The 26,706-nt window shown below is 36.5% G+C and overlaps 1 protein-coding gene across 3 annotated transcripts in view; it reads right to left on the reverse strand.

Moving 5' to 3' along the window:
- COG6 (component of oligomeric golgi complex 6) overlaps positions 1–26,706 on the reverse strand; it is an 80,913-nt gene that overhangs the window by 16,625 nt on the left and 37,582 nt on the right. For all 3 annotated transcript variants that reach the window (XM_025924609.2, XM_086713103.1, XM_086713114.1), the window contains exons 14-16: positions 4,857–4,988; positions 4,366–4,533; positions 1,197–1,304 (exon numbers count right to left, since the gene is read on the reverse strand). In XM_025924609.2, the coding sequence (XP_025780394.1) occupies positions 1,197–1,304; positions 4,366–4,533; positions 4,857–4,988 (408 nt within the window). The remainder of the gene's footprint in view (positions 1–1,196; positions 1,305–4,365; positions 4,534–4,856; positions 4,989–26,706) is intronic.

A 26,706-nucleotide genomic window follows, 5' to 3' on the forward strand; every position in this document is an offset into this window, starting at 1 on the left:
AAAACAAAAACAGCAAAAACAAGATGTAAAAAAGGTGCTACAGTTTCCGTTCACTTATGAAATACAGGCTATTAATAGATTCCCCAAATTTGGAAATTCGGCTCATTTCCAAAGAACTCAAGCGTCATCTCTTCAACCTCAGTGAGAGCAGGGACTATGGCTTGTTCATTTTTGTGTAACTAGAACGAAGGCACGTAATCATATTTGTCGGAGGGAGTGACAAGCAGAAGTTTAACAACAGGAACACCAGGATATTTCAGATTGACTTATAAGCAAGCAAACAGGCGAGGAAGCCATTTCCTAAATGCTTGAAGTCTCACCCTGACAATCTGAGATAGTATAAAACGGCAGCAGAATTGATTCTTCTCTGGTAGAAATCTGCTTGCTGCTTTATCAAAATAACAAATTTGGAGCTGGTGATTTTTGAAAGCTTCATTTAAGAGCTCCTGGACTATAAAATATGTTTCATGTTAATGCCACTTAAACGAGTTCTTTGCGGGGTGCGCCTGGCTGGTGCATGTTGGTACAGTGTGTGACTCCTGATCTCAGGGTCATGGCTTTGAGCCCCGTGGTGGGCATGCAGCCTACTTAATAAGATAAAACAAAATCTTTAAAAAAATGAGTTCTTAGCTTTCTAAAGAAAGATGCTTACGCGAATTTCTCAGGTTCCCCCACTCCCTTCTCTATTTCCACTGGAGTTCTATAACTTAACAAGATCTTATGTTGGTCTCAGGAGTATTTACCTTTCCAAAGTAACAGACCAAGATTTGCTAAGTTAAAAAGGGGATGACTGCATTTACACACCAATCTATGCATTCAATTAACCCATAGTGATACAGGACTCTGAAAAATTTACCAGTATGAATATCCTTTATGCAATTTATAATACTGATTTTTGTATATTTTCATTACTTTTAACCAAAATTATCCATAGTAAAAAGTATAGTTAATATTTAGGGGCACTCTACTACAGTCTCGGGTAGTCATCTAAGAACTGTACATATGTTACCTCACTTAATCTTCGGAACAACCTATGATACAGATATTATCATTACCCCAATTCCACAGCTGAGGAAACAGATACAGAGAGATAAGTCACTTTCCCAGTGAGAATAGCTAGTAAGCGGCAGAGCCAAGGTTCAGTTAGAGGCTAGCTCTAGACCCCACACTCTAAACGCGTATTTCCATGTGCTTACCTGCTCAGGTTTATGTTGCTGCACGGTGTTATAGATATAACTCAAGCCGGCTCTAGTTAAAACATAAGAAGCTTGCTCATTGATAAGCGTGTCCAAATGTGCTTCAATCTAAAAGAAAACCCAGCAGAAAGAAAATATTTTAAAAGAGGAATAAGACTGCGGAGAGTACAAGTAGACCACTCTGGAGTCAGCTCTTCATCACGGACTTGCTCCTTGCAGCGGCCATGAGTTCCAGACCATGAGGCACATGGGCCACTTCTGTGACAAAATCTTTTCCTTCCCCCAAAAAGGAAGTCCTCCTACAAAAGGGAGAGAAAGTCTCATTTTAAAAATGAGAACTGAAAGGATTTCAGTACTAGCCACTAGTCAAACAAATTGAGTCTCTTGTTAGCTCTTTTAAAAGATGGCAATAAACAAAACACAAACAAACAAACAAACAGGAAACATTAAAAGATAACAACAATATAAAATACTTAGGAAGACTTCTGGGAAGATGAAGGCCTGATGTTCCTGACCTCCACATACCCCTACCTTCCCAACTTACTGGACTCAACCAATCAAATGTGCCGTATGGAGACGCCTGGAGGCAACAGGTTTCTCCCGGGGAGAAAGCAGGTTTCTACCAGGGGGGAGTTGAGAACCCAGCAGAAGGTTGGCCAAAGATTTCAGGTTTAGGAACTGTCCACGAAGACTTGACTAGCAGATGTGAGTTGTATGTGCTCACCTGCTTTGTGTTATCCTCGGGGAAGCCATCTAATGCTAATGGGGGCAGAATCCACAGAAGTGGACTACCCTGATGGGCTGAAGTATCCCTTAGTGGGAAGAAGTCTTCTGCCCCCTTACTTTTACCAGTACATGCCTGAGAGTTTGGAGATCTTCCTTCTTCTCCTGACCAGCAAGTTCCCTCAGCTTTGCCAGTCTGTTTGCCGGGGCACAGAAACGCTACCCACTGTGCTGTTACCATCTGATGCTTCTGTTGTCCGAGTAACTCCAGTTTGCTGCTGAGGCCCTCCCCCTAAAAAACTTCCAACTAACTTAAAAAAGGGGAGTATGTTCTAAGAGAAAGCCCATCTGAATGATTAGAAGGAGTAACTTTTCCGGAGGCAACCCTATTAAAAGACGCAGAGTACTTTATTTTTTTCTCTTAGGTAAATGTCCAAGAAAGTACAATTAGAGGCCTTAGACACTAGACTTACTGGAAATCAAAAAAAAAAACAAAAAAACAAAAACACCAAGATGTGCAAATATAAACATTTAATGACAGAGCTAAGAATCAAATTAGCATCTGAAGAAGAATGGAAGAAAAGTAACATAGTAACATCAAAGAAAGATTAAATAAAGAGATATGAAAAGATATTAAAAGAGAGATTCTGGAGATAAAACCAATAAAGGCAGAAACTTCAGAATATAAAATATAAAATTTTTATAATTATATAATTATAAAATATAAAATATAAAAAATAGAAAATAGAAAATTCAGAATATACAAAGAAAAGTGATAATTAATTAGGTAATAGAAAACTATATTGAGCAAAATAAAGGGTTGAATCTTCAGACTGAAATGGCTCCGCAAAATCCAAATGGGGAAAGAGACATACCAAAAAATACCCTGAGGAACTAACTATCTGAACTCAAAGGAAAATCCTTACGAGCTTCCAGATGGACAGAGTAAGTTACCACAAAGAAAAGAGAATCAGACTAGCCTGGACTCCTTACTTGAAACACTGGAAGAAGGTAAGTCAGAGTAGAAGAAAATTAATAGACCATTGATAGAAAAGGTATGAAAAACCAAAAATTGTTTATGCAACAAGATAAAATTTCTTTGGAGGGCCTAAATAAACCATGCCTTCCAGTACCCACATCATTGTACAATCCTCTCTCAGAGCTCCGGGCTGGCCCATGCAGCTAGCACTGGCCAACAGCCTATAACCAAGCATGAAGTTAAGTGCAGGCTTCATAAGCACTTACACATTGGGGCTTGTCCCCTTGGAAAGCAAAACATGACCAGGGAATATTTAAGGAACACAGGTAACTGGTGATAAAACAGACTGATGAACACCTGATATACCTGAAAAGCTTGAGAAAAGATTTAGACAAATGGCAGGGTTTAGGGATTGAATCAGTGATAAATACAGTAAAAACCAATGAATTTTTTTTAAAAAGAGATTTCTAAAAATTTTTTGAGAGTGAGAAGGGCAAAGGGAGAGGGAGAGAGAGAGAGAAAGAGAGAGAATCTTAAGCATGCTGAGCATGGAGCCCAACATGGGGCTCGATCCCACGACCCTGGGATCATGACCTGAGCCAAAATCAAGAGTCAAATGCTCAACTGACTGAGCCACCCAGGTGCTCCTTAAAAAAATAATTGTATTAATTCCACAAAAAACAGTTATTTAAGAAAGGAAAATTAATCATACCTCATTATATTTCTTTTAAAAGAAGGAATTAGAAATTAGAAAATATCACAAGTTTAGACTTATCAAAACTCATGCTTTAGAAAACCCCCAAAGTTCACAAATAAATTACTATAGCCACTGCCATATTACTTATATACTTGTAATAACACAGAACAGTCAGCATTTTTTCTTCAAAACATTATATATACCAAAAGTCACTATTTCAAAATCAGAAGCCAAGTATCTGGTAAATTTTATAAACGGCTTAGCCACTTTACAAACTCTTATATGATACTATTTGGTTTATAGGACTAGAGTCATTGGTATAACAAATTGTAATGTTTTGCCTAACACTGGTTTACACATAGATAAAAATATATCTGTCCTCTGTAACACCTTCTGCACTAGCTAGCAAGCTTGGAAAATATAGCATATTATTCACAGTTCAGCAACTGAAATCTGCATACAGAATTGCTATTCCAATCAATAAGAAAAGCTTCATTCTATCATCACATACTATGGTTTGAATAAAATATCATACTCATTACATATTCTGGCTTCCCAAAACAAAACTGAAACACCAAGTATGTGTGCGCGTTGTGTGAGTGTGTGTGTGTGTGTGTGTGTGTGTGTGTGTGTGTGTGTGTGTATTTCCATCAGACTATACCCAAGAATTTATTGAAATTAGGTCACCGAAATTGGACTAAAGCCAGTAACTGAGATCAGATGAAAAAAGGCTCTGTCACAGTGAGCGGGCATCTTATGACAAAGTTTACCTGAAACTGTAGCATTTCTAGGCGTCTGTCAGTGAACTCAAACAGAGCTAGTGTTGTCTTCATCATATAGAGTGAATTGACCATGAAAGTGGCCATGTCAGCTGTGCCTAAATTGCTGGCAGATACGGTACACATCTGGAGGAGAGGATCTAAGACACACGATAAAACCTATAAGTGAAAAATAAAATAAAATCTATTTTTTATTCCCAATCAGTGATACAGGCCTGGGTTAATAGTACTTCAGAAAGAATGACAAACTAATTGGAAGGGGAGCACCTTATAAGATTAAATGCTATAGTAATCATAATGTTTTTTACAATGGGCATCACTGAATAAAGTACTTTTTAAATTAAAGAGAGATGATCTAATACGTGAAAGAAAAAATCAATGAGAGGGACTGTTACAATGCACGGGTTATAAAACGCCAGAATTTCAACAGAATGTATAACAGAGGAGCAATAAATAATCATTAAAAATGATTTACAACATACTTGCACAAAGTCAGCTTGACGGGCATCTAACGGTACAACTGAAGAATCGTGAGATGCCAAAACTTCACGCAACAATGCGAGTGTCTGATTTAATGCAGAACTTGGTCCAAGATCAGGTGGTGGGAGTTCAACCTGAAATAAAGGGTGGCTTCATCCACTGCTTACATTTTCCACTAAATTTTAATGTATAAATAAATACAATTCACAGTAAAACAATACATGTAAAAGATGTAAAGATTTGGCCAGCATTACAAAATCTAGAATTGATCCATAGCTGATACTAATAAGCATAAAGTGACACCAAAGGTTTTTGTTGTATTATCACAGAATTAATATATTCTTCTCACAATTAGAAGTAAAGAATTTATACTTCTAAAATTCAAAAGTTACAAGAAAACTCAGTAGTCTTTAATGTAGAATTATATTTTTATGCAGATTTGAAATGGCCTACTGTTTTGGGTTTTTGGTTTTTGTTTTTTTTTTAGCCCAAGTCATTAGAAAAAGGCAATCTAGAAACCAACACTCCCCCAACGATAATATAGTTGAGAATCATCATCCACCCTCAGGCCCAAATCTCAGAAATGTGGCTCAATATACATAGGTTTGGGGACTAGGAATCCATCTTTCAATAAGCATCACAGGTGATATTCAGATCAGTCTATGGGCTACACACTTCACAGAAACACAGTGCCCACTATTCTACACAGTGTAACACTGCCACTGAAATCTTTAGCACTGAAGTTAAAGATTAGTTTCACACTTTAGATTACCAATCACTAGTTGTGTGGTCCTGGGTAAGTTCTTTAACTTCTCAGAATTTCAGAGGGATTCTTTAAGGATTAGTGGGATTGTTGCATATAAACTATTGGGTACTATAAACTGGAAGGTATGCCCAGTTCATTCTCTCTACTTGCTGGCATCATGATATCCAAGAATATGTGCTGGTGAATTTTTGTTGAGTACTTATAATAACATAGTCAGATCTTATCTAAAAAATATGATACTCAGAAGTCTATGTAAGAGACTATAACCTTGTGTCAGACAGAAAAGTATAAGAATTTTTAAATATCTCGATTTATATGAAGAATGTTTTATATAGAAAAGTTAATACATAAGTGACAGCAGCAGGAATATCAAAGTATGGACCTCTGAAAATCTTCCCTCTTTCATAAAACAACAAAACCAAAAAATTATAAGACATGCAAAGAAACAAAAATATATGGTCCATGCACAGAAAAAATAGTCAATGGGAACTTCCCCTGAGGAAGCCTGGACACTGGAGTTACTACACAAAAAATCTGAATTGACTATTGTATTTTATTTTAAAGTTTATTTACTTATTTTGAGAGAGAGAGAGAGAGAGAGAGAGAGAGAGAGAGAGAGAGAGAGAAAGCACAGCAGGTAAGGGGCAGAGAGAAGGAGAGACAGAATCCCAAGCTTGTGGGGCTCAAACCTACAAACCGTGAGATCATGACCCGAGCTGAGATCAAGAGTCAGATGCCCAACCAACTGAGCCACTCAGCACCTCAAAATTGGCTATTTTAAGAAAGGGAACCAGGTTAATGAATTAAAGGGAAGTATGAGAACAATGTCTCATCAAATAGAGAATATTTACAAAGAAATAAAAATGATAAAAAGAAATAACTGAATAGAAATTTTGTAGCTGAAAGTAACTAAAATGAAAAATTCACTCTAGGGATTCGATAGCACATCTGAGTAGGCAGAATAAGTAATCAGTGAACTTAAAGATAGGTCAATTAAAATTATCCAGTTTGAGGGACAGAAAGAAAAACAAATGAAAGAAAATTCACAGAGCCTCAGAGACCTATGGAACACCATCAACATTAAGTACAATGTGGTTCTCTTAGAAGGAGAGAGGAGTGCAGAAAAAATATTTGAAGAGTTAATGACAAAGAATTCACAAATGTGATTAAAACAAAACATTAATCTAAGCATCTAAGAAGCTCACAAACTCCACAAGGAATAAACTTACACAGTTTCACACTAAGATCACACAAACTGTCCAAAGACAATCTGGAAGCAGTAAGAGAAGTAACTGATTATGACAAAGGATTCTCATAAGATTAACAGCTGATTTCTCATCAGAAAACATGGAGGCCGGAAGGCGCTGGATGGCATATTCAAGGGCTGCAAGAAAGACCGTCAAGATAGAATTCTGTACTCAGTAAAACTACTCTTCAAGAATGAAGGAAAACAAAGATTCTTCACCAGTAAACCTGCTCCACAAGAAATATGGGGAATCCTGGGGTGCCTGTGTGGCTTAGTCGGTCGAGTGTCTGACTTCGGCTCAGGTCATGATCTTGCAGTTTGTGAGCTGAAGCCCCGCATCGGGGGGTATAAATAAAGTATAAAAATTCCTTTATTTAGAAATAACATTAGTTACCCATCATTACCATCAGTTTAACAACATTCTGGATATCTTTTTAAATTGGGTGAATGAACAGAAACTACTTTTATAAAGATGGCTTCATATTCTGGAGTTTTTCTTAATTCAGTTTGAATTTAACAGAAAAAAGGAAGCAAAACAGAAGGAGGTGTGAAACTTGAAATATTTGCCATAAGAGATACTTTTTATTTAATTTTGTCAATCTTGGTTTCATGTATTTTGGGGTTCTATTGTTAGATGCACACGTTTATAATTGTCAGGTCTTCTTGATAATAAAGATTATAAAATGTGTTTGTTTCTAGTGGTGTTTGTCTTTAAAGTTTATTTTATCTGAAATTAGCATAACTACTCTAGCTCTTGGTTTTTGCTTGCAAAGTCTGTCATTTCCCATCCTTTCACTTTCAACCTCTTTGTGTATTTAAACCTTTCTGTTTTTGTTTTTTTAATGTTTATGCATGTATTCTGAGAGAGAGAGCAAGCACCTGCAGCATGAGTAGAGGAGAGGCAGGGGGGAGGGGTGGGGGAGAGAATCCCAAACAGGTTCCGCACTGTCAGAGCAGAGCCCAGTGTGGGGCTTGAATTCACAGACCATGAGATCATGACCTGAGCTGAAATCAAGAGTCAGATGCTCAACTGACTGAACCACCCAGGTGCCCCTAAACCTTTTGTTTCTTGAAGATAGCATATGGGTAGTTGGATCTTTTTTTTTTTTTTTTAAAGGTCCATCTGCCAGTCTCTGCTTTTTGGATGGCATGTTTAATCCTTTCACATTTAATTGATGATAAAGTAGAATTTGTGTCTGCTGTTTTGTTATTCTTATGTCTTAACTGTTTTTGTTCCTCTGTCCCTCTGTTACTGCCTTCTTTTGTGTTAGTATTTTCCAGTATGCTCCTTTAATTCCCTTACTGTTTATTTACATATACGTGTGTGAGTGTGTGTGTGGTGTTTGTTAGTTTCTTAGTAGTGTCCTGGGAATTATAATTAAACATCTTAATTTATAACAGTATACTTCAGGTTAATGCCAACTTACTTTCAATAGCACACAAAAGCTTTACTCTTATGTAGACCAGGTCTCCTCTTCCTTTACACTACTATAGTTACAAATTGTATCTTTCTATGTTGTGGACTCATTAACACAGAATTATAATTATTGCTTCATGCCGTTGTCTTTTGAATCAGGGGGAAAAAGGGAATTACAAATGGAAAATACATTAATACTTTCTTTGCCTATATCAGAACGTTTAGTGGTGTTATTTCTTCACGTGAATTCGAGTTACTGTCCAGTGTCTCTGTATTTTAGTCTGAAGGAGTCCCCATATTTCTTTCTTTTAAAAAAAATTTTTTTTTAATGTTTATCTTGAGAGAGATGGAGAGAAAGCACGATCAGGGGAGGGGCAGAGAGAGAGGGAGACACAGAATCCGAAGCAGGCTCCAGGCTCTGAGCCGTCAGCAGCACAGAGCCCGACACAGGGCTCGAACTCACGAACCCTGAGATCATGACAGACGCTCAACTGACTGAGCCACCCAGGTGCCCCTGTTTTCAGTTTTTAAGAGTCTCTTATGGTTTGGCTCCCTCCCTCTCTAACTTTTTTTTTTTCCTCCTTCTCCTCCCCCAGGATCTTCCGTTAAGTTTCTCAGGATCCACATAAGAGTGAAAACATGGTATCTGTCTTTCTCTGTATGATTTATTTCACTTAGCATAACACTCTCTAGTTCCATCCACGTTGCTACAAAAGGCCGTATTTCATTCTTTCTCATTGCCAAGTAGTATTCCATTGTGCATAAAAACCACAATTTCTTTATCCATTCATCAGTTGATGGACATTTAGGCTCTTTCCATAATTTGGCCATTATTGAAAGTGCTGCTATAAACATTGGAGTACATGTGTCCCTATGCATCAGCACTCCTGTATCCCTTGGGTAAATTCCTAGCAGTGCTATTGCTGGGTCATAGCGTAGATCTATTTTGAATGTTTTGAGGAACCTCCACACTGTTTTCTAGAGCAGCTGCGCCAGTTTGCATTCCCACCAACAGTGCAAGAGGGTTCCTGTTTCTCCGCATCCTCTCCAGCATCTATAGTCTTCTGATTTGTTCATTTTAGCCACTCTGACTGGTGTGAGGTGATATCTCTGTGTGGTTTTGATTTGTACACTAATAATGAAGCAACAGAAAGACAAATAAAGAAATTGATCCCATTCACAATTGCACCAAGAATCATAAAATACCTAGGAATAAACCTAACCAAAGATGCAAAAGATCTGTACGCTGAAAACTATAGAAAGCTTATGAAGGAAATTGAAGAAGATATAGAGAAATGGAAAAACATTCCATGCACATGGATTGGAAGAATAAATATTGTTAAAATGTCAATACTACCCAAAGCTATCTGCACATTCAATGCAATCCCAATCAAAGTTGCACCATCATTCTTCTCGAAGCTAGAACAAGCAATCCTAAAATTTGTATGGAACCACAAAAGACCCCGAATAGCCAAAGTAATTTTGAAGAAGACCAAAGCAGGAGGCTTCACAATCCCAGACTTTAGCCTCTACTACAAAGCTGTAATAATCAAGACAGCATGATATTGGCACAAAAACAGACACTTAGACCAATGGAATAGAGACTCCAGGATTGGACCCACAGAAGTATGGCCAACTAATCTTTGACAAAGCAGGAAAGAATATCCAATGGAAAAAAGACAGTCTCTTTAACAAATGGTGCTGGGAGAACTGGACAGTAACATGCAGAAGAATGAAACTAGAACACTTTCTTACACCATTCACAAAAATAAACTGAAAATGGATGAAGGACCTGAACGTGAGACAGGAAACCATCAAAACCGTAGAGAGGAAAGCAGGGAAAAACCTCTCTGACCTCAGCCACAGCAATTTCTTACTTGACGCATCTCCAAAGGAAAGGGAATTAAAAGCAAAAAAGAACTATTGGGACCTCATGAAGATAAAAAGCTTCTGCACCTCAAACAATCAACAAAACTAAAAGGCAACCAACGGAATGGGAAAAGATATTTGCAAATGACATATCAGACAAAGGGCTAGTATCCAAAATCTATAAAGAACTCACCAAGCTCCACACCCGAAAAACAAATAATCCAGTGAAGAAATGGGCAGAAAACATGAATAGACACTTCTCTAAAGAAGACATCCAGATGGCCAACAAGCACATGAAAAGATGCTCAACGTCACTCCTCATCAGGGAAATAAAAATTTCATTTTTCAATCGCCAAACAGAAGGCTAGTGACAGAAATTTCATGCACCAATAGGAGATAGCTGAAGAGAACCTTTTTTGATCCCCTTGAATTAAGGTCTGTAAAAGCTGCACAAATTCAAACCAAACTCATGCCTTAGTTAGAGCCAATGACAAATGATACAAGTACTACTTGAACTCACTTCATTTAACAAACCGACCTTCTATGAAGTGCTTTTACACATACCAGATTAGCCCTGGGTCAGAATTATGCTTCAAAAGCAAGTGAAAACTGTGGAGGTTGTCAGATAAATAAAATCTATAATTTTATAATAATGTAGTAAAAATAATGGAAAGAAACTCTAAAGTAGAAAAGTATCTAATTAACATCCTCCTATCACTTCAACTTAATTTCATCCAAGTGAAATGGATTTCTAATGGTTAAGTGTTATACGGGACAGTGTGGTACTGGTACACGGACAGACAAATAAACCAATGGGAGGAGAATAAACATTCACAAAACAAATCCACGCGTATATGGTCTTGCGATTTCTGACAGTTTCCACTGCAATTCAGTGGGAAAGGATTACCTTTATAAGAAATGGTGCTTGATGTGCTAGATATTCATATGGGAAAAAAATTAACCTTGACCACTACCTCATCGCATAGTTAAAAATTAATCTGAGATGGATCAAAGACCTAAATGTGGAAGCTAAAGAAACCAAGCTTCTTAGAAAAAAACATGTAAGAATAACTTCATAACCTAAGGGCAGGAAGAGATTAGATAAATAAAAGTCAGGATACAGAACAAAATTAAAGTGAAGAAATTCTGTTCATCAAAATACTCCACTAAGAGAGTGAAAAGACACGTTAAATTCGGAGAAAATATTTGTAATGCTTCCTTTTATCCAGAACACATTTAAAAAAAAAAATCTTCCAAATCAGTAAGAAAAATACAGATAACCCAATAGAAAACTGGGTAACAGACTTCAAAAGACACTTCACAGAGAGTATATCCAGCAACCAATAAACATATGAAAAACTGTTCAACATCTTTATAGTCTTCAGGAAAGTGCAAATCACAAATGGAATACCACCACATAATTTCCACAATGGCTGAAACTGAAAAGATCAGCACTATCAAGTACTGGAGAGAATGTGGAACAAACGAAATTCTCACACGTTTCTGGTGGACTAAACTGGTACACACGCTTTAAAAGATGCCTGGTGGTATCTACTAACATTATCAATCCCATCACCCAGACATTCCATTCCTGTGTATACACACGAGAGAAATGAAAACTTACATCCATCAAAAGACATGTACAAGAATATTCACTGGATCCTTATTTACAATACATAAGAATTGGAAACAATCCAGTGTCCATCAATACACTGTGGTGCATTTCTACAACTGAATTATTACACAATAACTGAAAAATAACTACTGCAGACAACATGGGTGAATCTTACAGATATGTTAAATTGAAAGGAGTCAGATCCAAAAAAGTTGGAAAAAGGATGTATCTATTTATGTGAATTTGAATAGCACACAAAAATAGGAAATAAAAGTCAGATAATGGTTTGCCTTGGGGGGACTGAGTAAAGGCATAAAGAAGCCTTCTGAGATGCTGGAAATGTTTGATGTCTTGATCTGGGTGGAGATTAATGAGCATACAGAAATACAAAAATTCAACTAACTATATACTTAAGATTTGTGTACTGTCAGTTACATCGCCACTTAAAAAAAAGTTCTTTTGATCTTTTTGTTTATATTTTGTAAGCACTGAGAATCAACAATGGATTATAAAAGTATCCAAATTTCATAAACAACATGGCCATTAATAATTAATGTACAAAAGAGCTTTATGAAAGACATGTAAGTTTTATGTACATTTTCCAATTGATAAAGTTGAACTATAAAAATCTCACATTTAAAAACGTTTAGTCTACTGAAAATTTCATATTCCACATATTAGAACGTCTCTTTAACTTTTTTTATTGGCTTTTTTTTTTTTTTTTAATTTACATCCAAGTTACTCAGCATATAGTGCAATAATGATTTCAGGAGTAGAATCCAGTGATTCATCCCCCACATATAACACCCAGTGCTCATCCCAAGTGTCTTCCTTAATGCCCCTTGTCCATTTAGCCATCCCCCCACCCACAACCCCTCCAGCAACCCTCGGTTTGTTCTCTATGTTTAAGAGCCTCTTATGGTTTGTCTCCCTCCCTGTTTTTATATTGTTTTTGCTTCCCTTCCCTTATGTAGAACCTCTCTTTTTAAAAAATGTATACCGCTAGAAACTAAACAGAGTTGTACTTTGTGACTGTTTATTATGACACTTTTCGTCCCTTTTATAGGTAGATGCTCCTTTTTCTTTTTTTTTTTTTTAAAGTTTATTTATTTGGAGACAGAGCGTGCACAAGCAGGGGAAGGGCAGAGGGAGAGTGAGAGAGAGAATGCCAAGCAGGCCCCATGCTGTCAGGGTGGAGCCCAATGACGCCCGGCTTGATCTCACAAATTGTGAGATCATGGCCTGAGCTGAAAACCAAGAGTCAGACATTTAACTGACTGAGACACCCAGGCACCCCTCTGATTTTTTTCAAAGAAAATGAAAAGGCTGCACCATACAAATTACAAAAACTGTTAAGCCTTTATTCCACTGTCAACTTTAGTTTTACTTTTTCAAATATCTTCCATTTAAAGTCCTCTAATTTTCTGTTCTGTAGCTTCTTAGAAGACAACTCACCCATCTACTTTCAAAAATAAAAAAACCAACCAAAAAAAAAAAAAAAAACAACCCTCCTATTTTTAAACTGACTTCTTCATTTTATATATAGACTCCTTTTGCTCTATCTGCATGCATATATGTTCTAGCAACTGACAATACATAGAACTAAGGTGTTTTTTAAAACCACTTTATTGGGGCGCCTGGGTGGCGCAGTCGGTTAAGCGTCCGACTTCAACCAGGTCACGATCTCACGGTCCGTGAGTTCGAGCCCCGCATCGGGCTCTGGGCTGATGGCTCAGAGCCTGGAGCCTGTTTCCGATTCTGTGTCTCCCTCTCTCTCTGCCCCTCGCCCGTTCATGCTCTGTCTCTCTCTGTCCCAAAAATAAATAAACGTTGAAAAAAAAAAATTTAAAAAAATAAAAAAATAAAAAAAAAAAAACCACTTTATTGAGAGGTATGATTGACATAACAAACAGCTGTACTTACTTAACGTATATAATTTGGTGAGTTTGGAGATACACATACACCCGTGAAACCATCACCAAATTCGATGCCATAAAACATATCCATCACCTCCAAAAATTCCCTCTTGTCCTACGTATTTACTTATGGAATTAAAGTTCTTAAGTCGATAAAAATACCCAAGATAAATCTTAAAATGCAAACTAACATTTGTTTGAGATAACTTCAAATAATTACAACTTTTTATTTAACATAATTTTATTTAAAATTTAAAAAGCATTTTAGCTGAGAATACTGTTTCTGTTTTTCCTGGCAGAACAATCTGTAAGGAATAATGTAAAACTCAAACTCTTCATGTAGGACAGCATTTCTCAAACTTTAACATGCGTATGGATGATCAGGGAACCTTCAAATGCATATCCGGATTCAGCAGGTCTAGGCAAGCCTAAGATTTTTGAACGTCTAAGAAGCTCAGAAGTGATGGCTAAGCTTCTGGTCCATTTACTACATTTCGAACAGTAAACGAAGATTCCAAACACAAACTAAATACTAGAATTGAAGTCACAATTTATTTAAAGGACCATTTAGTTTAGTTTAGTTTAGTTTTGTTTTTCCAGAGGCCTGAGTAAATTAACCCTGACTACTATTAATTTTATTTGGGTTTCACTTATGACACATGTTAAATTAGAATTATAACACCACTATAGTGAAAAGAATTTTAGCCAACGCCTGTCTAGCTTAAATTGATATGGCACCGTGTATTTTGCAGCACAGATACACATAAACGGTTCCTGACTTATGATGGTTCAACTTAGAATTCTTTGACTTTACAACCGTGTGAAAGCAATACGCATTCAATAGAAACTGTATTTCAAATTCTGAATTTTGATTTTTTCCCCGGGCTATCACCAGGCAGTGCACTTCTCTCCTGTGACGCGGGGCAGAAGCAGCAAGCAGCGGCTCCTAGTCAGCCAGGCGGTCACAAGAGTAAACAACTGATGACCACTCTGTGAGCACACAACCAGTTTCTGTCTCACTTTTGGTACGATATTCAAGAGATTACATGACATACTCAATGCTTTAATTATGAAATAGGTTTTGTATTAGATGATGCTGCCCAACTGCAGGCTAATGTAAGTGTTCTGAGCACGTTTAAGATTAGGTTAGGCTAAGCTATGATGTAGGTTAGGTGTATTAAATGCATTCTCAGCTTAGGATATTTTTGGGACACAACCCCGTCGTAAGTCGAGGAAGACTGAATTCCCTTTAGACATTGCTGGCTTTGCAGTTATGAAAGTTTCAAGAGAGGTGATAAGGAGGGAGCGCACACACTTGGATACTCTCAAGTGCTGCAAACTGCTTTGTTAGGGAAAAGATACAACTGTCAATAAAATGATGTCCTTGAATGTATTTTTTATAGCGAATAAAGAATTAGTTTCCAAATATGTCTTTTTAAAAGCACAGAAGGAATCATATAAAGAGAGTTCATTTCTGGCAACACCTTTATTTTAAAGGCTACTCTTCCTCATAATTTTACCATATACTTAAAATTTTATTTTATTTATTTATTTATTTTACTTACTTAAAATTTTATTAACAAAAATTTCCACTTGGGTGCTTTGCTAATGAAGACCATTCTGAGTAAGTGTTGTTTTCCTTATAAGGGTAGAATCTTTTTAAAAGAAGTGAATGATTTACAAGATGCAGAATAAGAAAAAAATATAATTAATATAAAATATGGAACAGTAAAATTTAATGAAAGGAGGATAATTCTTGAAAGAACCCTGACATGGTTGCAGATGTAAGCAACATGCAAGCTATAAACAGCATCATATTCCCATCTTGATTAATGTTAAAATATCCCTAAATATAGCCCAATTCATATCTGAGAAAAACATTTCAGGGCATAATTACTGATAATGACAACAGTAACCAATAATAGTCAAAACCCATCCACTGCTATAAACTCACATAACTTGCACTTAAAATATTCAAATTACAATTAATTCCCCCCCCCCCATTTATACCCTATATTGTTCTAGGTTTTAATTGAAAGATGCCATCCTCTTTATCCATTTTATTTTCTTATTTTCTTGCAACTTCTATTTTAACTTTACTAGAGACATAAAATATATAAGAACCTAGTAGTCTGAGTAAAAATAGAATAAATGGATAAACATTTGGGAAAAATAAAGAAACCCTTCCTTCTCAGCATGGACAAAAATAAACTTCAGGTAGATTAAAAATTGATGTAAAAATGAAACCATAAAAACACCTAAGAACATGCATCTAAATAACTTTATTAAATAATCTAATATTGTCCCACTGACAGATGCTATCATACATTAAATTCTAACTATATTTTCTGGTTGTGGGGAAGTTTTCAAGCATCACATACTCCCAAAGGGAACCCCCCCCCCGACCCCGCAAAGAAAAAACCACCACTACCAACAACAACAAAAACTTCAGATTTTAGTATGTAAAAACCAGAAGTAATGTGTCAGAAAATACTATAGGCAAATGTAAAAGGCCAACAATGACCTGGAGAAAATATTTCTAATAAAAGTGACAGTTAATATTCCTAATGTATAAAGAATATCAGAAAATAATAAGACAAAACCCAGTAGGAAAATGGCAAAGGACATGAACAAGCAACTCATAAACAGCCAATAAACATATTTTCAATGTTCATTCTCACTAGAATCACTGAACACCCCCCCCCCAAAAAAGATGCCACTTTTTGCTCATATAGCGAAAGGGCAAAGGTATTTTACAATGCCTGTTATCCAATGTTAGCAAAGGCTGGCAATCTAAGTAGGAGCAAGCATAGATTTGAGAAAATGGGTGACAGGTAAACAGGAATGGCTGCTTAAGCATATGTACGACTGCCATTATGGCGGGCTTCGCTGAGGTTGGAGATGGTGAGTTTTGGTAAATCCAGTCTGCATGTCTACATGATTTTCTTCAGGAGTGCTCAGCAGTCAGTATACAAGAGAGAAACTGACAAGCTTAATTCAAGGTGTTCTTGCAAAGTAAGCATGGCACAATGAAAAGGGTGCAAAAGATAATAAGTTAGCACAAAATGAAGGGAACTAGTTATTCACCAAACTAATAAGTCCCATGAGATCTGGCATATAGGGATATTACTCTTTCCTTTCTTCCTTATTATGTAACCATTTTAACCATTAGTGTATGTGTGTGTGTGGCCAATACTAAGTGCTCACTACAACTGATATGACAAATATACAAAGGATCATAAGAGGTACTATGTACAACTATATACCAACAAACTGGACAACCCAGAAGGAATGCAACCTGCCAAAACTGAAACAAAATCTGAATAGACCAACTGCTAGTAAGGAGATGAAATCAGTTTAAAACAATTTTAAAGAAAGCCCAGGACTAGATGGCTTCACTGTTATATTTCACCAAGCATTTAAAGAATTCACATCAGTCTTTCTCAAACTCTTCCAAAAAATCAGTTGAAATGTCTCCTTTTTTGTTTATAGTTTTGATTTGGGTCTTCTATTTTGCTTGGTTAGTCTAGCTAATAGTTTGTCAATTTTGTTCATCTTTACAAAGAACCAACTCTTAGTTTAGTTAATCCTTTCTATTGTTTTCCTGTTCTGTATTTCATCTACTTCTGCTCTAACCTTTATTATCTCTTTCCTTCTGTTAACTTTGGGCTCAGTTTGTTCTTTCTATCATTCCCTAAGGTGTACAGGAAGGTTACTTGGGCTTTCGCTTGCTTCTTAACGTGTTTATTGCTATGAACTTCCCTCTTAGAACTGGTTTTGCTGTATCCCATTACTTCTGGTATATAGTATTTCCATTTTCATTTGTCTCAAGAAACTTTTTTATTTCCCTTTTAATTTCTTCTTTGATCCCTTCGTTGATCAGGAGTGTGTTGTTCAATTTCCATGTTAAATTTTCCAGTTTTCCTCTTGTTACTGATTTCAGTTTCATATCATTGTGGTCAGGGAAGATAGCTGATATAGTTTAAGTCTTTGAATTTGCTAAGATTTCTTTTGTAGCTTACCTTATTTCTATCCTAGAAAATGTTCCATGTGTGCTATTTATCTTTTGCCTACTTTTGTATCAGACTATTTTGTTGTTGTTGAGTTTTGAAAGTCCTCATATATTCTATGTGTTCCAAATAGTGACAATGTTGTGAGGCTTTTGTCCTAAGAATTTTATAATTCTAGGCCTACCTTTAACTCTTTGATCTTATTTGAGTTAATTTTTGTATATGGTGTTAGATAAGGGTCTAACTTCATTTTTTGCATGTGATTATCCAGTTTTCACAACACCGTGTTAAAAAAAGACTGTCCTTTCCCCATAGAATGGTCTTGGCATCCTTGCCAAAAATCTTTTGACCATAAAAGCAAGGGTTTATTCCTGGGTTCTCTATTCTATTTCATTGCGCTATGTATCTGCCTTTATGTTAATACTACATTGTTTTCATTACTGTTGCTTTGTATTAAGTTCTGAAATTAGGAAATGTGAATCCTCTAGCTTTCTTCTTTTTCAAGATTGTTTTGGCGATGCAGGATCCTGTGAGATTCCACATGAATTATAGAATGGGTTTTTCTATTTTTGAAAAAAATGTCCTTGAGATTTTGGTAAGAATTACACTGAATCTATAATTGTTTTGAATTGATATCTTAATAATAGAAAGTCTTCTAATCTATGAACATGGGATGTCTTTCCATTGATTTATGTCCTCTTCAATTTCTTTCAGCAACATTTATAGTTTTCATTGTACAAGTCTATCATCTCCCTGGTTAATTCCTAAGCATTTTATTCTTTTTAATGCTATTATAAATAGAATTTTTTCATAATTTCCTTTCCATTGTTAGTGTATAGAAATGTAACTGATTTTTTGGTATTGATTTTACACCCTGCTACTTTGCTGAAGTCACTCACTAGTTTTTGTTTGTTCGTTTGTTTGCTAGAATCTTTAGGGTTTTCTACATATAAGATCACATCATCTACAAAGACAATTTTACTTCTGCCTTTCCAATTTGGGTAACTTTTGTTTCTCTTTCTTAACTAACTGCTGTGGCTAGAACTTCCAAGACTATTTTGTTTGTTTGTTTTAATGTTTATTTATTTTTGAGAGAGAGAGACAGGCAGAGCACGAGCAGGGGAGGGGCAGAGAGGGAGGGAGACACAGAATCCGAAGTGGGCTCCAAGCTCTGAGTTGTCAACACAGAGCCCGACACGGAGCGCACAAGCAGTGACATCATGACCTGAGCTGAAGTCAGACACTTAACTGACTGAGCCACCCAGGCGCCCCACTTCAACACTATTTTTAACAGAAGTGATGAAAGTGGGCATACTTGCCTTGTTCCTGATCTTAAAGGAAAAGCTTTTAGTCTTTTCCTTTAGGAAAAGAGCATGATGTTTGCTGCAGGTTTTGTATTATGTTGAGATAGTTTCCTTCAATTCTTAGTTTGTTGAGTGTTCTTATCATGATAGGGTGCTGAATTTTGTCAAATGCTTTTTCTGCATCAATTGAGATGACCATGTAGTTTTTTTTTTCCATTTGTTAAATGATAATTATATTGTGTGACTTTCATATGCATTCCAGGAATAAATCCCACTTGATCATGGTGTAAAATCTTTTTAATATGCTTCCTAATTCGGTTCGTTAGTATTATGCTGATGATTTTTGCATAGGTTTCATAAGGGATATTGGTCTCTAGTTCCTTTTTTTTTTAATTTTTTTTTTTAACATTTATTTTATTTTTGAGAGAGACAGAGACAGCGGGTGGGTTAGGGGCAGAGAGAGAGGGAGACACAGAATCGGAAGCAGGCTCCAGGCTCCAAGCTATCGGCACAGAGCCCGACGTGGGGCTCGAACTCACAAGCCGTGAGATCATGACCTGAGCCAAAGTCGGACACTCAACCGACTGAGCCACCCAGGCGCCCCTCTAGTTCCTTTTCTTGTAGTGTCTTTTTCTGGCTTTGGTTTCAGGGTAAGACTGGCCTCATGGAATGAGTTAAGAAGTGTTCCCTCCTCTTCAATTTTTAAAAAAAGTTTGAGAAGGATACTAGTTCTTTAAATGTTTAGTAGAACTCACCAGTGAAGCCATGAGATCTAGGGCTTTTGTTTGCAGAGTGGGTGTGCAATTGATTTTTGATTACTGATTCGATCTCTCTACTAGTTATAGGTCTATTCAATCTAATTCTTCATGAGTCCTGGTAGCTTTTGTATTTCTAGGAATTTGTCCATTTTATGATTATCCAATTTGTTGGCATACTGTTGTTCATTAATACTCTCTTAAATTCCTTTTTATTTCCATACAATTGGTAGTAATGTCTCACTTTCATTTCTAATTTTAGTAATATGAATCTTCTCTTTTTTCTTAGTCTAGACTAGGTAACGGTTTGTCAATTTCATTGACATATTCAAAGAACCATATTTTGGTTTGACTGATTTTCTCTTTGTTTTTCTAATCTCCATTTAGATTAGAATAAAGACTGCTCTAGTCTTTATTATTTCCTTTGTGTTAGATTTGAGTTCAGTGTATTTTTTTCTCATTCCTAAAGGTGTAAAGTTAGTTGATGATTTGACATCTTTCTTATTTTATTTTGTTTTTTGAGAGAGAGAGAGAGAGAGAGAGAGAGAGATTACAAGCAGGGGAGAGGGGTAGAAGGAAAGAGAGAGAATCTTAAGCAGGCTCCACACTCAGCACAGAGCTCCACAACCCAGGGATCATGACCTGAGCTGAAATCAAAAGCTGGATACTCAATCCACTGAGCCACCCAGGGGCCTTTCTTGATTTTTAAATGTAAGTATTTTTGGGGCGCCTGGGTGGCGCAGTCGGTTAAGCGTCCGACTTCAGCCAGGTCACGATCTCGCGGTCCGTGAGTTCGAGCCCCGCGTCAGGCTCTGGGCTGATGGCTCAGAGCCTGGAGCCTGTTTCCGATTCTGTGTCTCCCTCTCTCTCTGCCCCTCCCCCGTTCATGCTCTGTCTCTCTCTGTCCCAAAAATAAATAAACGTTGAAAAAAAAAAAAAAAAAAAAATTTTAAATGTAAGTATTTATAGCTATAAAGTTTCCCCTTGATACCACTTTCACTGCATCCTGTAAGTTTTGACATGTTGTGTTTTCATTTTCATTTGTCTCTAAGTAGTTTATGATTAAATTTCTATAGATTTGTGAGTAAATTCAGTTTTCTTTTTGTTACTGATTTGTAACTTTATCCTGTTGTGGTCAGAGAGGACAGTTTGTATCATGTCTATCTTTTAAAATATACTAAGATCAATTTGTGGCCTAACATACAACTACCATGGAAAATGAGCAATGTGTACTTCAGAAGAACGTGTACACTGTTGTTTTTGTTGGGTAGAGTGCTCTGTATACGTTCATTAGATCTCATCAGTTGACTGTGTCAACTTCTGTCTGATGATTCTATTAATGCAAATAGGTTACTGAAGTCTCCAACTATAAATACAGATCTATTTCTCCCTTCAATTCTGTTAGTTTTGGCTTCATATATTTTGCTGTTCGTCATCAGTTAAGTTTAATAATTGTTTTATGTTCTTGCTGTATTGAACCTTTGATTAATATCCAATTGCCCTTGTTTATCTCCTATAATAATTTTTGACTTAAAGTTTATTTTGTCTTAAACTCAAAATGGATAAAGGACCTGAATGTGAGACAGGAAACCATCAGAACCCTAGAGGAGAAAGCAGGGGAAAAACCTCTCTGACCTCAGCCGCAGCAATTTCTTACTTGACACATCCCCAAAGGCAAGGGAATTAAAAGCAAAAATGAACTATTGGGACCTCATGAAGATAAAAAGCTTCTGCACAGCAAAGGAAACAATCAACAAAACTAAAAGGCAACCAACGGAATGGGAAAAGATATTTGCAAATGACATATCGGACAAAGGGCTAGTATCCAAAATCTATAAAGAACTCACCAAACTCCACACCCAAAAAACCAATAACCCGGTGAAGAAATGGGCAGAAAACATGAATAGACACTTCTCTAAAGAAGACATCCAGATGGCCAACAGGCACATGAAAAGATGCTCAACGTCGCTCCTCATCAGGGAAATACAAATCAAAACCACACTCAGATATCACCTCACACCAGTCAGAGTGGCCAAAATGAACAAATCAGGAGACTACAGATGCTGGAGAGGATGTGGAGAAACAGGAACCCTCTTGCACTGTTGGTGGGAATGCAAACTGGTGCAGCCACTCTGGAAAACAGTGTGGAGGTTCCTCAAAACATTAAAAATAGATCTACCCTATGACCCAGCAGTAGCACTGCTAGGAATTTACCCAAGGGATACAGGAGTGCTGATGCATAGGGGCACTTGCACCCCAATGTTTATAGCAGCACTCTCAACAATAGCCAAATTATGGAAAGAGCCTAAATGTCCATCAACTGATGAATGGATAAAGAAATTGTGGTTTATATACACAATGGAGTACTACGTGGCAATGAGAAAGAACGAAATATGGCCCTTTGTAGCAACGTGGATGGAACTGGAGAGTGTGATGCTAAGTGAAATAAGCCATACAGAGAAAGATACCATATGTTTTCACCCTTATGTGGATCCTCACCCTATAGGGGAGGGGAAGGAAAGAAAAAAAAAAAGAGGTTAGATTGGGACACAGCCAAAGCATAAGAGACTCTTAAAAACTGAGAACAAACTGAGGGTTGATGGGGGGTGGGAGGGAGGGGAGGGTGGGTGTTGGGTATTGAGGAGGGCACCTTTTGGGATGAGCACTGGGTGTTGTATGGAAACCAATTTGACAATAAATTTCATATATTAAAAAAATAATAATAAAGTTTATTTTGTCTGATGTTATCACCACGTTTGCTCTCTTCTGGTTAGTATTTACATGGATTATCTTTCTCCTCCCTTTCACTTTCATTATGTGTCTTTAGATGTAAAATAGGTCTCCTGTAGACAGCATATAGTTGCATCTTGTAGTTTTATCCGTTCTGCCAATCTCTTCTCTTTTTATTGGAGAATTTAATCTGTTTATATTCAAGGTAAATACTGGTAAGAAGAAACTTACTTCTACCATTTTGCTATTATTTTCTATATACCTTATAGTCTTTTGTTGTCTCTCATTTCCTGCATTATTGTCTTTTTTTAAGTTGGTTTTTATAGTGAATGCAACATTTCAATTCTCATTTTTTTGTGTATATTTAGCTATTTTCTTTGTGTTTCCCATGGGGATTACGTTTAAGGTCTGAAAATTATGTAACACTCTAATTTGACTTTATACCAGCTAACGTCAATAACCTACAAAAAACCTCTGCTCCTTTACAGCCCCACCCCCACCCTGTCAGTAGCAGATGTCACGAAATACAAACTAATAATTATTTTAAATGCATTAGCCTCTTAAATGCATCATGTAGACAAAAAATGGAATTACAAACCAAAGTCACAACAATGCTAGCTTTTACAGCAAATATTTTTTTTAGAAGATATTAGGCTCTTAAATCATGTAACAAAAAGTGGAGTTCAAACATTTGTTACAATACTGACTTTTAGTTGCTTGCGTGTTTACCTTTATCGAGATCTTTATTTCTTCATAAAGCTTGGAGTTACTGTCTCCTGTCCTTACATCTCACCCTGCAGGGCTCCCTTGAGCATTTCTTACAGGGCAGGGCTAGTAGTAATGAGCTCCCTCAGCTTTATTTTATTTGGGAAGGTCTCATTTTTGTGAAAGAATGCCCTCACTTTTGAAAGACCATCTTGATTTTTTTTCTTCTTTGAGCACGTTAAGTTTTATTTATTTATTTTGAGAGGGAGACGGATTCTGTCAGTGCAATTTTTGCCTCGGTGCAGAGACAGATTACAGGTGCCTCCAACTTCACCACCTTCCCTGAAAACTATTTTTGTGTATAGATCTGGTCACCAAATAACTTCCTAAATACATTTACTAGTTCTAAAACTTTTCAATTAATTTTCTTGGGTTTTTGAAGTAGACAATCATAGCATCTAGAAATAATCTAATGTCTCCTCCTTTGAAATACTTATACCTCTCACTTTTTAATCTGGTCTTTCTATTATTTAAAAATGTTATTGGCAAGCATTCTTGTCTTATTCTTTCTTGACTTACATAGAGTATATTGGTAGTGCTTCTGTGTTCATTATAATGTGGGCTGTTAGTTTTACTTATCTTTACATGGTTAAAGAAGAATTTTTGCTTTCTTATTTAGTAAGATTTTTCCTCCAACAACCTGATCAACTATCATGATAATATAAAATTTTCTTATTTAACACTGAGATATTTAATGTATTTTCTAACACTTAAACATTCTTGTATTTCTGCAAATAACCCATACTTGTTTTGAACATAATGCTGGATTTGGCTTAATGGTATTTTTAACTTTTTTTTTTTTTAATTTAAAGTGACTGATTTGTGATTTTCACTTTTGTACTGTCTTCTAAAGGCTTTTATGTCAGTGTTACAACACCTAAATTGAACTGGGAATTCTTCTATATTTTCCTGTGTTCTGGATAATTATCTGTTCATAGGTGTGGATGAAGCTATCTGTATAACCTCAACTAAGCCTAGCAGCATGTTCTCCAATAATTTTTCTTCCCTCGCCAGGTGTATTCAAGTTTTCCACTTCTTTTTTTCACCCTTTTGTCCACTTATATTGTCTTAAAATCACTCTTTGTATTCAGATTTTCAGATTATTTTAGCATAAGACTGTTACATTTTAATATGGTATTTTCTAATAAATTTTAGTTCGTATCTCTGGTTAATATCTCAAATTTCTGATATTCTAATTTTTAATTCTTTTTTTTTTTTTTTTTGGTTAAAGAATTGCCAGAAGGTTGTCAATTTTGTTGGATCTTCTCAAAAAATCAATTTTTCCTGTTTCCTAATTTATCACAGAAATTTAATTCCATCTTTCCTTTTACCATTGTTTTGTTGTTCTCTTTCAAATTTCAAAAATATGAATGCCTACTATGTTTTCAGTCTGTAGCCCACGTTTTCCAACCGGTAAAACTTTGGGTAATAAGCACATCCGTGCACTTTTCCACATTCTACAGTCTGGCTCCTGTCCTCAGCACACAGCTACAATTGTTCTCAGTAAGTCACGGATCCCTATATGTTGTCCAAGATAACAAACCTACTGTCCTTTTTTTACTAGAACTCTTTATACGGTATCTGTCATTAACCATGTCCTGCTTCTTGAAACTCTATTCTCTTGGCTTTTCTGAGAAAACCCTTTCCTTGCTTTTCTCCTGAGTCTCCCATCATCCTCCCTCAGCATCCCACCACGGTGGGCTTCTTTTCTTCTCTAAATATCAGGGTTTCCCAAGACTGTGTGTCTGAGAACTTTGCTCTTATTAAACATGATTCATAGTGACCTCATCCAAATCCATGGATCGAACTATCTTTTATATGTAAAACTATCTAAACCCATTGTACAGCTCTCAACTAGATAAGACAAAATACGATATCTCAAGGTATCCTGTCTAACTAATGTCAGCAATATCATCTTTATCCTGTAAATTTTACCATCTTTCCAGGTTACAGATACTTGTGATTACTATCAATATTCCCAGGTTGGTAACATAGGAATTATTTTAGGTTCCTCCCTCTCATGTACCCATATTCAATGTGTTCCTTCATGGCTGTTCCTAGAATCTCTACCTTAGATCATGATTTTCATAAAAAACTACCCTGATACTCCCATCATCTTCCTGTCTGCAACCTGGTCTCTCTCCTATCTACATGCTACACCACTTTCCAAATGATTTTTTTTATTTAAATTTATTTATTTTGAGAGAAAGAGAAGCAGCAGGGAAGAGGCAAAGAGAGAGGGGGACAGAGGATCTGAAGCGGGCTCTGTGCTGACAGCAGAAAGCCCAACGCAGGGTTGGAACTCACGAACTATGAGATCATGACCTGAGCCGAAGTTGGATACTTAACCAACTGAACCACGCAGGCGCCCCCAGGTGATTTTTTAATGAATGAAATATTTGTTTACTGGTGACTCACAGCTTGTGCTCTTACACATTCTTTTTAGTTCCCCTACTTAGGATAGCCTCTGTCTACCCCCTTATCTACCTATTTAAATTCTACGTCCTTCCAAGTTTAAGCCTTCTATCTCCCTCTCTGGAAAGCTCCTTCTCCTTTTGTGCTAGCATTGCACCTTGGGCACATGTCTTTCATAAAACATGTGGTTCTATGGCAACCACTGATTAATTTAACTATTTTCCACTAAAGGAGAAGCAACCCGAGGCCAACCAATCTTGTTTGCCACTGTACTCTCATCAGCTAGCAAATGTTTGTTCATGTTCAAAGTACACATGAACTATTTTAAAAAATTTTTGTTTAAGTAAGAACTCATGTAAACATATACACAACCAGAACTGTTAGTCAGAGAAAGGCAGATATCACATGATTTCATTCATATGTTGGAATCTGAGAAACTTAACATATGACCATAGGGGAAGGGAAGGAAAAGTAAGATACAAACAGAGAAGCAAACCATAAGAGTCTCTTAAACAGAGAACAGGGTTGATAGGGGTAGGGAAAATGGGTGATGGGCACTGAGGAGGGCACTTGTTGGGATGAGCACTGGGTGTTGTATGGAAGTGATAAATCACGGGAATCTACTCCTGAAGCCAAGACTACACTGTATGTTAACTGACTTGACGATAAAAAAGTTTAGAAAACTAACTAACTAACTAAATAAAATCTTAAAGAAAAAAAAAAAAAGAACGGACTACTAGTAAACTTACATAAACAAAAATACATACAACAGAAAAAAACATAAGCGGGACCTGGGTCCATTATGGACCTGGGTCCATAAATTCATGTTGCTTTTCCAAAAGAATTTGAGTCCTACAGGAGGTCAGACTCCTAAGCTTCTCTGAACTTAGGAATGTAAAAATTGACCAGATAACTCAGGATTGGAATGCTACCAACTATTCTATATTACAATTCTGGGTCTAACATAGCCAGACTATTACAGTGGTATGATTAAAAGAAAAAAAAAAAAAGCTAGTATGTTGATTGTGATGCATCCTTAAAAGA

Source organism: Puma concolor, chromosome A1 (assembly GCF_028749965.1).
Source record: "Puma concolor isolate L17-30 chromosome A1, mPumCon1.1.hap2, whole genome shotgun sequence".
In the NCBI taxonomy this organism is placed as follows: Eukaryota; Metazoa; Chordata; class Mammalia; order Carnivora; family Felidae; genus Puma; species Puma concolor.